Genomic DNA, 12,398 nt, shown 5'->3' on the forward strand with positions numbered 1-12,398 from the left:
GAGACCAACCTTGATCCAATTTTCATTTTTTAGCTTCAAAAGCATACGTGGTCACTTATCTGTGAATTCAGCTAATGGTACTGTGTCATTATTTAGGTCAACCACTTCTCCAGCAAATAGGATCTAGAAAAACTGCTACATGCCTTCTCCTCTACCTTTTTACATGCTGAAACAGGTTAAAGCCAATGCCATAGAAGTTGGCAGTGTACTTTTAACAAGCATTCCCTTTCCACTGGCCTCCAAACCTCACTCTCAAGGCCTAAATTTAAATGCATAGAAAAACTTAATCAACAAGTATTTAGTAAATTAAGGATATATAGTAGAGGTCTGAATTTATTAGAGGTTAATTTTCAAATAAAAATTCTCAGTCACCCAGCTACACTGGGAAACACCAAAATTTATGAGGTTAAAAAGTTATTCAGTGGTCCTAAGTATCATTTGATATGAGAAAACAACTTGCCATTTCTCATTATGCTCTTTAACTTGTAAGACTCAGTTGCAAAGCCGCTTGTAAGCAAGACACATTTGGCCTTAGAAACTAGAAACTAGTTGGAAAATCTAAGTTTTTTTCCCAACATATTTCCTCATATCCCACTGGAATACTATTTTGAGGGAGAAAGAGGAGTTAGACAGTTGTTCACTGTATTCAAAGGCAAAACAAATTGCGTATGTAATAGAAATAAATTTTCAGATACTAATGTTCCAGCTTAAACACACCACGTATTGCAGATTTGTCTGCATTGTCTGGCAAGTCATGACAAATTTTAGAGAGTGAAACAAGGTTAATTTTTCTTACACAACCACGGCTGTTCCTAACCCAGTAGTGGCAAACATTCCCCCCGAGAACAGAACACTTGTCTCCTTATACCAGATGCCTGAATGGCTTTAAGTTCTACTCATGGTCCTATGCAAATTCCACAATAAAGGTAAGTATCAGATGCATGCAATAAGCATATTCATATATCAAGAACTGTTTTCAGCATTAATCTGTTAAACTATGAACATTATACCATATCCCCCACCAATTAAAAAAAGGCTTTGTTAGACAAGACAGTTGTATTGAATTCACTTCCTTTTATTGCAGTGACATCCCCCTGGTACAAAGTATTAACTGCAATAATTACGTTAAAACATTAGAAAAGCATTTGTGTGTGACAGTTACAGTACAGTATCAAATCTTACATCTTCAAATCAAGTGGGCCATTACCCACTAACGCTCAAATCTTTAAATTATTTTCAGTTATTTTTAAATATGTAATGTCAGAAAAAGCATATAAAAAGAATGTATGTAAAAGGAAACCTAAATACAAGTGAACAAATAAATAATTTTCTCCAGCTATTACTGTCTTTCTAAACCCATACAAAGAAACCTAATCTACAGAAGGTATGAATTGCCATGTGTAAGTGATTTCATTTTTTGAGTAATTAATAATGATTGGAACATAACTAAATTTGGCGTCAAAATCAAAGCAGAAGTTGGAGTGATTGCCACTAACTGACATCTGCTGCAAACTACTACCATTAACTACTGAAATTTTAGTGTAGCAATTAATCTTGAAACTTGACCTCGTGCCTAGCGTTAGTGGACTTCTGAGAGTGCACGTGAAAAGCATCCTATGTAATTTCACAGACATTACCTTAACTATCCCCATATGCATCTTTAGATATATTTTATATAATTTTATACACATATATGCATGTATACACACACTTCATTTGGTTTCTGTGTTATAGATCACAAGCAATAGTTTCCTGAATGGGCAAAAAACCTTTTAAATAAGTGTACCTGTGCACATTTTTTCTTTTTTTTTTTTTAAGATAGCAGCACTAAGTCCATGCCTTACTGTCCATCTGTTCAAAAGAATGTAACCCACAAAACAAGAAACATGGCAATGATTCCGTATTCACAATGTGACATCCTTATCCCCTAAAAAACACTGTAAAACCTGTAATAGATACATTGGTACGTTTGATCCCCACCCCCTCACCTGGAAGGAAACAGCACTTTTACTGCTAACTGTCTTGTCTTATAATGTTTATCATAACAAGCTGGGTTCATGCTGGCATCAGTTACCTCACACTTAGCAGCAAAACATGCATGTTTGTTTTTCTTATTTTTTTTTTTAAACTGATTCAATAGTCTCAAATCCAATTGACAGAAACAGCAAAAAAGATTTTTTGCAGTTTACCAAGAACTTGACAAGTGTCTACTGCACTGTGTAGAATATTTTTATCTTTAATCACAAGAACTTGAAGCTCTACCTTGCCACACAATGATTATGCTTTGCCCTTCAAAAGGAACAGTTACACTTCAATTTGATCTTGTATTTAGCATAAAAATACACCTTTTCTGTGCATCCTTAAATGAAAGTCACTCAACCACTGGTAAACTGATCCAGTAGCATGTCCAATGCTAATATCAAAAGCTTGTGAAATGTTTTTAGGCAATCCTTTCTATTCAAAATATATTAGGCATTTAAAAAAACAGTTCACATTACTAACCTTTATACAAAGGCTCAAGTGAAATTTCTTGTGTAGGTGTTCATAGTAGACTAAGTTATGAAGTTTTCAAAATATACAATGAAAGGGCACACAAGATTGGCAGTTTCTTTACTGAACATAGAAAATGTATAAAGTAGGAAGTATGGAATAGATGTGAATTGCTAGACGATCAAACCTGAGTATTATTTAATGAGACTAAATGTGTTTTCTGACAGCTGAATGAATTGACCTAAAAACATCTCCCCTAGTAACTAGTGGTCCTTTTAACCATTTGTTGAAAAATGCGAAAGAACTGTAGCTTTTACATTTCATATTGGATAGCAAGATTCCACATAGTGTTTACTGTTTTCTGTTAGATAGCATCACATTGCTTATATTATCCCCATTCAAGCCTTAAGTTGAGTTTTGTTTCAAAATAAGTTGAAAGTGACACCAAAACATAATAGGCCAAGAACTAGGACAGGTCTTTTTCTTTTCTTCTAATTTGTAGTAAGATAAAAAGCCTCAGCCAGTAAGATGAATTCCGTTTCATATTAGAGCTACAGAGCAAGGATTGACCAGTATCCTTCACCAAGGTAGCCAGTGTTAGCTGTGTATCTCAGACTAGTGCCAAAGTAGTACACATTCTCAAATTTGAGAAAAAGATCCTCTCTGCTAGTAGAATTAGTTTTATTTCAACTGTTACAAAATTTAGTAGCACAAAGTCTTGACAAGAACATCAGGAATTTGTTTTAGTTCAACTGACCTGCCCCAATTCTCACCTTTAAATCTAACAGATATAATAATAAAAACCCAAAAACTTTCTGACAATAGAAAACATACAGTACTAAGAACTAATAGCTCAATGGAAGACTGAAAAGCAGCATTCATTTTTATTGTAATATGGAAGAGAATAGAAACTAAAGGAAGTCTGATCTAAACTCTTAGTTGAAGGCAGATTTTGACATTCTATATAAATTTACAAAATAGGATGTATTGATGAGATTTGGTTAATTTCAGAAGGCACCTCAAGGCTAAAAGGCTTTTATAAATCTATAATCCTTTCATTGATCAAAAATAAAACATTTTATTGCTGCTATTCAAATAGCAAACAAAAAGCTTGTCTTGTTCTTCAGTCTAACAAGGAATCCTCCCCCATTAAGCAAGATTAAATTACAGAAAATAGAGAATAAAACTGAAGATGTCACAACTTTAGAAATACAGTGACTTTCCTTGTGTGCTTTCAAGTCAGTGAAATAGTGAAAGAAGAGTCACTTTTTGCCTTTGTGATGTTAATAAACTATAGACCACGTCAGTCACTCTCCCCTGGGCACTGAAGTACCATTTCATCATAGCTGTCCCATGTGCAGTACTCTTAGGAATAGAAGGTAAGAACACTCTGATGATTCCCACGAACAAGGAGAGTTGGTGGCAGATCTTTAGAAAGAGCTTCTAACCAGGCCATGTATAGTGCACTAGAAACCGCACCTTTTCGTGCAACTGGCAAACTCCTACAATTCACAAGGGAAAAAAGCATTCAACAATTAGAAAACCTGGTGGAGTACAAGTCATATCATATAAATATGAAAGTATGATTCTGCAAAGAGGTAGATATTAAGATATATTAAGATAAATTTCCTAACCTTTTTAGTTGTTGGGTTTTTCCTCAGAAATCAGTTAATGAGTTCAGAGTTCGTATCTTAAGCACCACAGGCCTTTACATCTATTTACCCCTCACTTTTGGCCTCTTACTACCGTTTTGTAGCCAGGTAGCTTCATGGAAAATCCTCCACAGTTGAAGACAGTTTCTTGAAAGACTCTTCAAGATTTTAAAATACAGCTGTTTCTTATGATGCCAGGTTGGTGCAGTCTAATATTCCTTCTCACAATCCTTCCACAACATGCCATACTCTTTTGAAAAAACTACTACAAGTCTATTTGCCCTACTCAAACTTCACCTGTAGTACTACTTTATGGAGCTCTGAAGCAGGCTCCTGAAGAAAAACACAGCGAAGAAACCTACGATCTGCATTCCGCTTGTTTATACCAAAAGTAATTCCATTGAAATACTTCAGCAGGATAATGATCTAATTTTATCTAGAGAGATTTCCTAGAAAAAGAACTGAAAGGAAGGACCTGAAAGAGAGGGTAATAGTCGGCATGTGGGAGTGGAAGGAACGTGAGAATCCTGAGCCACACTACATATGTGGAGGTAATCACCTAAAGCAGCATATCAGAAGCACGAAACTACATAGGCCATCTTTCGTTCATCAGTATAGTGGCTCCATAGTTCTAGTAAATACTTTCAGCACTGAAACCTCCTTGAGTATTTCTACACTTTAATGCCAAGACACAGGCTTTTTCCTAACATATATTGACATATATTTCAAATTACAGTTCTATATCAATTAGGATAACAGTACAAATCATTTACTTACATGACAATTATGTTAGCTGTACTTGAATGTTCTTTCAGCAACTCATTTAGCCTAATCTGACGATAAGTCTGTAATTAAAGTGAAACTTGTTAGCAAGATCTTTTATATAAAACTACCAGAAGTTCATTTATTCAAGAAAAATGAAAAACAGTTATGAGCAGTTGATATGACTCATTTATAGAAAGCATGTGCTTCCACCTCAGTTTGGCAACTTGTTCACTTTTCCAAAATACCTATGGTTGCAAGGCAGGGAGAGAAGAAAGCATTAAGCTTAAAATGTGCAAATAAGCCAAGTACTATGAAAGCTAAATTCTATTTATTCTATTCCTCTAATAATGATACCATCCTCCATAGCTCCTGGAAGCAAGAGCCCCTTATGCTCTCTTCAAGGTTCTTTTAACTATATCCTATAAGCTCATAGTAAGCAAGTCTTACAGAAGTGAAGCCCCATCTTCATTTGGTAAGGCTATCTCCATAATGGGCCTCCCTTTTTTACTGCCCTATCCTGTCTTAACAGCTGAGGTAGCTTCCTCAGTAATTTTCAGTTCTCTGTTACATCAACTCATTTTCTAGCAAACTTTGAGTTAACCATTTCTTATAGTTCTGTTGTTCTCAGATCAGCTGAAGTCTAGTTAGTCTGCAGACTAGCACCTGCAGGAACAATTAAGCTATCGGCAGACAAAAGAATAAATCACTTCAGTTATCTCACTGAAATGAGTTTTGGTGGTGTTTGTAGACATGAGGAACAGCAAGGCATCAAACAGTTCATTAACTATAAAGTAACTGTACTTTATAAAATCTTCCCCCCAGCCCATTGGTAATATGTAGTTAAGAGACCTCAGCAGCAGCTGCCCATCAATCTGTACCTACCTGTTAAACAGACTCCTGCTTTTTTTTTTACACTTACAATGCAGAATGACCTATCATTCCCATTTCTTCTCTACTGCAAATCCTCACAGAAGTTGTAAAAACCCAGACAGGAAAAAGAACATAAAGTGGAATATACTCAGGACCATCTTAAAGAACTTCAGGTCACTGAAACTTTAACCAGTCTTTCTTTAGATACTTGTCTGTATCTGCATCCTGTTATAGGATGCTACCTGAGTCTCCTCCATAGAAGCACTTGAGAAGGAATACCTCTCATGTCTCTGTAGTGCATAACTGCTTGGGAAAAATGTCAAACCTTTAATTGCTCCTTAACACCACAATTAGACATGGTGTGGTGGGGTTGTTTTTTTTTTTTTCAATAACAAAGCAAAAAATGTTAGTTTGGTCAAAAAAAAGTCTAACAGCTGAGCACAGACTAAATTGTAATTCTAAATTAACTGTTAAAATACTGTAGAAAAGCAGTTTAGGGCCCCCCCGCCCTGAATAAAGAAACATTTCTTTTTTTTTGTGAACTACCTAATTGGTTTTAGATGTTGCTTTCCATCAGCTATTCATAAAAACAGCTATGGAAGAGAGAGAATAACAAGAATGAACTCATTGATATCACATCCATAAATGCAGTAGGAGAAAAAAGTTTAACAACAGTTAACACTAAAGAATACAGAACCTTTGTTTTGTAAAGCTCAAGTTCGTTATCTGTTATCCTCCATGGTTCATCCTCCTTCATTTTGTCTGCAACTTCTTGTTCTTTATCATCTTCATGAAGTCGGAAGGGCTCTATCATTTCTTCAAAAGCTGCAATACTGGAACGATTAAGTGAACAGCCATATTAAAACAGATACGAGTCTGTATGTCAGCAATGACTTTCATGGTATCAGAAAGTACGTTTTACCACCATGCAAAAATAAAGTGAATTGGAATTTTTTCACTGCCAATTGCAGTTAGAACATCAACTATTTGTATACACAGACATTATAATTCAACAAACAATTAGGGACATCTGTAGGAGCTTTCACTGTTCATCATGCAACTAAATATAAAGTTTTAGCCAGTTTAAAAAAAAAAAACACAAAAGACTTTTGCTAGAGTTTTACTGTAATTGTTTGAAAGTTGAAGAGTACTACCTTAGAAAATGCACAGCAACCAACAGTAGCTTCTTCAGAATTACATTTGAAAGAGAAGGGAGTTTATATGTCACACTAAAAAAAATAGCTATCATCTCATGCTAGTGCCATTAGGATTTTGGCTTTGATATTTTTATTTTGCTTCTTTTTAATCTTTCCAATACGGTCTGAGAGCCACACTCAGATGCAAATAACCACAGCCATCTTGTTTCGTCTTCCTGTTGCACTTGTTTGAATAGGAGGTGTTACTTTGAATTTACTTGAACTTCAGCACGAACTTCTAAAGAAAGCTTTCTGAAGACCAAAGAGGCATTCATTTCTACTAGAAAGAACAACTTACCTTACCCTACTTTCTCTACCCACATTAGGATACTTGAACAGCAAACAAAGGCTGCCACAAGTTACGAAAGTAACTTGTGTTTGAATAGCCCCAGCATGTGAGATGTGAAAAAAATAAACAAGATTTTTAGCAGAACATACTGAAATGTATGCCTTACATCCAATGAAATAGCTACATTTTGATGCTATTTGAATGTTTTTTTATGAAGATGACAAGGTATCGCCAATCTTCTGTGGTTGCAAATTACAGTGTGGAAGCTTTCACAAACACTAAGGAATACCTCTTAGGATATATTGTAGTATCAGTATGTGTAACGTGTTAGCTTCCGTATAGTTGAACACTCCCCCCCACGCCCATTTTCTACCTGAGGTGTTCCTGTTCCTCCAGGAAACCCCTCACTATTAAAAAACCCACCTTTTTTTCTACCCTTGGTGATCTTTACTTAAGTTAGTTGATACAATGACTTCACCTTCATCAAAAGGGAAAAAACAAATGTGACAGCTGGTTTTTGGCTGAACAAAAAGGAGAAGTATAACAATATTCTGTTATACAGCACAGCAACTGTTAAAAATAAATCATCTTCCTCCACCTAGTTTACAGCTATTGGTTAATGCCAACTGGTATCTTAGAAAGGTTTTGGATATATTGTGGGGAATGTATCCACAGAGATAGAAAAAAATGCTCTCGGAAGAAATAACTCAGGGATCACTTCTATGAAATAAAAATAATTCCATGTAATTCTACAATCTCAATGTTTTATGCATAAATGTGTGCTACCTTTAAGTTTACACATTTTACAGTAGCAGGCTCCCAGGAGCAAAGACATCCAAAAGCATCAGAGTGCCAGAAGTACTCTACTGTTTTAGTTGCTTGATATATTCTATACATTTAAGAAAAGGTGATTAAAAAGCAGGGTATAAAAGAATGCATATTAGCATTTTCCATTTACGTAAGCTGTAAAACAGTATTTCCTAATTTGCATGACATGTCAAATTATTCAGATACATGCATATCCATGTAAAAGTTATTTTTACAACTTCAACATACTAAATAAGACTTCAAGGAGGATAACATTTTTATATCTTATACATTCTTTTATAAATTTGTATTGAAAGTCATCTGCAATTAATATTTTTTAAACTTGTATATCAAAAATATCACATGTATGATCATTCCTGTGTAAATTAAAAGTCCAAGCAATTTAAGAAAAAAAAAAGAAAAAATAGATCAGGCTATTTGAAGACCAGGCTTTATTACATTAAGCTAAGACTCCAAGTAAGATAAAGACCATTTAAGTTTTTGTGAGCATTTCTTTTTAAAGACGACTGCTCCAGACAAATTGGATTTTTTTAAACTGTATTTTTCTAAATGTAGTATTACAGTCTAAGGGCCAGAGATTTAAAAAATACAAAATCCTATGTTCTTGGATGTAGGAGTTATTGCTTAATTTGTTTTCTGCTTTTTTGTGAAACACTGGATGTCACAGGAACTATTCTATCAAAACTGTTATGTAGGAAATAATGAAGTATTCTAAATTCATGAAAGACATCAAGAATTCAACTAACAAACAAGTTTCAGTTTTTTGAGACTTACTTTTCTTTCTTTGGCTTAGTATTAATATCCCCAAGAACCATAATGTCCGAGAAGTCGATCCGAAATTTGCTGAGCAAAGTAGCCATCCTGTATCAGAAAGACAAGCCTTTTGCATGATCCTATTTTTAATTATTTCACGGGTAAAAAGATAGGTGTTTGGTTATAAAAACACTAGTTTAAGGAAAAAAACGCAACTTATATGTGATAGGACAAAAAAAATCAAATTGACCTAGCATATGGCTATAAATCAACAACATGCCTTGGAAAAAAAAAACCCAAATATTTTAAAACCATAAAACTAAGAGAAGAGCTCTCCCTTAAAGACAATCTCAGAAAATATTTGAAAAAGAAAATGTTAGTGTCAGACAACGCTGCAGGAAAATTAGTTTAACTTGAGGTATCTCATCCAAAACAATCTGGGGGAAGTGGAACTTTTTTTGGAGAAAGGGAATAGAATATGATTACACCTCAACCAAAGAACAATTGAAAGAAGGCTACTAGGAAGAAAAAGTCATCTACTGTATAACATGCTCTATTAGCATTTGAAATGAAATTCTTAAAGGTAAACTTACGCTCTTCTGTCATGATCAATCCTATTTATTTTTCCACCAATGAACACTCTGATCTTACAGTCTTTCCACTTCTTCTTGGTTGTAAGAAGATACGGAATCAACAGTGTCAAACCTGCATTTTGACCAGAATTTAGGAATAATTCAGAAAACACAGCATTGTGTTAGAGTTTAATAATAGAAATTTGTGATCTATATATGAACTGACTGAAAGATATCTATTAACAATTAATTCAAAATCACTTCAATAATTTTTTTTTCAACATTTGTTTTTAAAGTACAAAGCACACTACCTCCATCATCAAAGAGCCACCAGACATCAATATTGCTTTTGCCTTGTTTCTTCTGAAACTGAGTACTAGCATCAAGAAGTCTTTGGTCAGCCAAGTTTAAAGGAGAAGATGGGCTCTTTGAATCTGGAAAAAAGTATGATGAGATTTCATTTTTTAAGTGTTTTGGTTAATCACCCTGAAATTCATCAAATGCAACTTCTTAATATTTTGTGATCTATTTAAGTTTAAATAAAAATTGTTTCTTCCCCCCCAACCAGACTCCAAATTTTGATTGAATGGATATAAACTGAGCTATATGTAGGGAGACTGAACTCACAACTTCAGCAGTTAATTATAAGATATAAATGTAAGATCTTCATACAGTCATTTGCCTGGACAATTTAACTAACCTTGCAAACATACTTCCGAGCATTAGGTCCTGCACTGTTGCTACCTCTCGCATATGACAAAACTTGCCTAAAAACATGTAGATACTAATTTACAAGTAAATACCATGTCCTAAGCACTCTCCTTAAATCCATTTTTCTTTAAGCATGTGGTGAAAATAAAAGCTAATTCTACGTATTGGAATTCTATCTTTTGCAACAATTACTGTTTTGCATGTGCAAGGCTCTGAAGCACAATATAGACTATTTTGCCTAACAAAGTTACTGGATTTGCTGAGAACAAGACAACAATAACGTTTTCAATTAGATTAATACAGGTAAATATATTTTTTTTAAAACTATAGAAAAAACTAACCCCTTTCCCTTAATTAAAACCTCAGTTTGAACAAGAGCCAGGAATTTGATATTCATCTCAGTCCTTATTTTATTAGGAATTTTTAAATTTAGAGTACATCTGTGACTGATTTACATTAATATACTACTTTACTGCATACTGGGACTTCTTCCAAACTGCCATCTTGTGCTTCAACATGCAATCTCACTTTCCATTATTAAAACACAACAGCTTCTAGCTGTTGAAATTATGAAGAAAATGCCAAAAAAGTTAGATGAATCTTAGTTAAGGCAAAAATATTTGCTTAACTCAAAAAATGTCTGAAATAAACCAGGAAGTGAAAACTGCTCAAGTCATCTCTCAAAATGCTGTTTATTTGAATGACTACCTTGTATTATTTCAGATGTTAATCTCACTGAGCGGCTATATTATGCCTTAATTTGCAAGCTATTGAACAATTCCAAATTAACAGGGCAACAACTATGGCTTTAGAAGATCGACTGAATAGACTGATGGAGCAGTTCCACTATACCATTAGATAGTATTTCCCTTAATCCTCAATCAAGTGAGGACTGAAACAGATACCTGAGACACAGGGAACTAAGCAAGCTCCTGACCACATTTCAAATATTACTTAAGAATTAAAGTTTAAAAAAAAAAGATATCCAACATTCATATCTTAGACACATGCACAATCCTTTCTCAGTAGCAACTTGTTCTGGGAATTTCCACAAAGTTGCATTTTTCCATAGCCTAATCCCTAAAGATGAAGCACATTCCAAAGCAGATATGAAGAAACAAATTGACATTGCATGGTTGGTATTTCCTCTCTCTCATACGTATGTGTAGAAAGGAGTACAAAAGGAAAACTGAAATTAACAATGCGAAAGAATGGTTTAACACAAAAAGGTGGAAAATGCCTGCCTTTTTTCAACAGTGGTTGTGTTGGAGTCTTTCCATCCTCGTCCTCCTCTGGAAGATTTTTAAAGATATAAAATAAAAAGGTTAATTTCCTTGGTGATGTTAATGAAAACACTACTAGTGTATATAAAAAAAAACCAAACAGAAAATAAAGATGTAGAATAAAATGGATTTTCTTACAAATAAAAGCACACAAATGCAGTCTACCAGATCCAGAGATTTATTTATACTTTAAAAAAAAAAAATTAATCACATTACTCATTTAAGTCACTCCAAGCTTTTATACTTTAAGAAGAAGAGGAAAGTTGGTTATTGTCATGTCAAAGTATCCTGAATGATTTGTGTCTGTTAACATGCATACAATATTCCAGTGTGAGGTGAAAAAGCCTTCATAAATTTAGCGGCCTTCAAATCACACTTAATATATAGATGTGTGGCACGATTCTGAAGCAATTTTTAATGCCTGTGAAACTCATTAACAAAGAAAATCCATTGTAGATCACTGTCTACCACCTGTTTTATTTAGGGGACTAGATGTGAAAGATTTATTTAACATACTGGTAAGCTCTAAACCAAGTACTTAAGTGATTAGACATCAACGGCTAGAAAAGCATGACACACTTCTGTTACACAGACACATAAATCCCTTAAATAATTCCTTGGTGAGGGGAGACTGAAGAGGGAATGAGAGACATGAAGAGTGAGAACTCAGATTTCATTGCTAACTAGCAAGTTACCTTTATGCAGAGTGGGAGTTCTTTCACTAGATGATGGAGAAAAAGCTATAGAAGTGTCTGTCTCAGCCTTCTTGCTATAATCCACTTTTACTATGACATCCTTGGTACATGGAGATTTTTCTTGGGATGACAGTAACTCTTCTTTGAGAGAGCAAAGAAACACATTGTAAACCACTTAATTGTTCCTAAAGGTATCAATAGAGGTATGTGACTATACTGAGATGGTTCACAGTTGGTTAAACTTTACTGCAACTGTTATGCTATGGCAAAGAGAGGGGGCGGGGAAAAAAAAAA

The 12,398-nt window shown here is 34.4% G+C and overlaps 1 protein-coding gene across 2 annotated transcripts in view; it reads right to left on the minus strand.

The window, feature by feature from the left end:
• Positions 1 to 1,054: 1,054 nt before the first annotated feature.
• SLC12A2 (solute carrier family 12 member 2) overlaps positions 1,055 to 12,398 on the minus strand; it is a 63,997-nt gene continuing 52,653 nt past the window's right edge. The window contains exons 20-27 of one of the 2 annotated variants that reach the window (XM_076363372.1): positions 12,105 to 12,245; positions 11,371 to 11,418; positions 9,727 to 9,849; positions 9,437 to 9,548; positions 8,865 to 8,951; positions 6,475 to 6,610; positions 4,920 to 4,987; positions 1,055 to 3,992 (exon numbers count right to left, since the gene is read on the minus strand). In XM_076363372.1, coding sequence (XP_076219487.1) covers positions 3,857 to 3,992; positions 4,920 to 4,987; positions 6,475 to 6,610; positions 8,865 to 8,951; positions 9,437 to 9,548; positions 9,727 to 9,849; positions 11,371 to 11,418; positions 12,105 to 12,245 — 851 coding nt within the window. In that variant the 3' untranslated portion in view covers positions 1,055 to 3,856. The remainder of the gene's footprint in view (positions 3,993 to 4,919; positions 4,988 to 6,474; positions 6,611 to 8,864; positions 8,952 to 9,436; positions 9,549 to 9,726; positions 9,850 to 11,370; positions 11,419 to 12,104; positions 12,246 to 12,398) is intronic. The other variant, XM_076363373.1, reaches the window with a different exon arrangement.

The sequence above is a fragment of the Aptenodytes patagonicus genome, chromosome Z, assembly GCF_965638725.1.
Source record: "Aptenodytes patagonicus chromosome Z, bAptPat1.pri.cur, whole genome shotgun sequence".
NCBI lineage: Eukaryota > Metazoa > Chordata > Aves > Sphenisciformes > Spheniscidae > Aptenodytes > Aptenodytes patagonicus.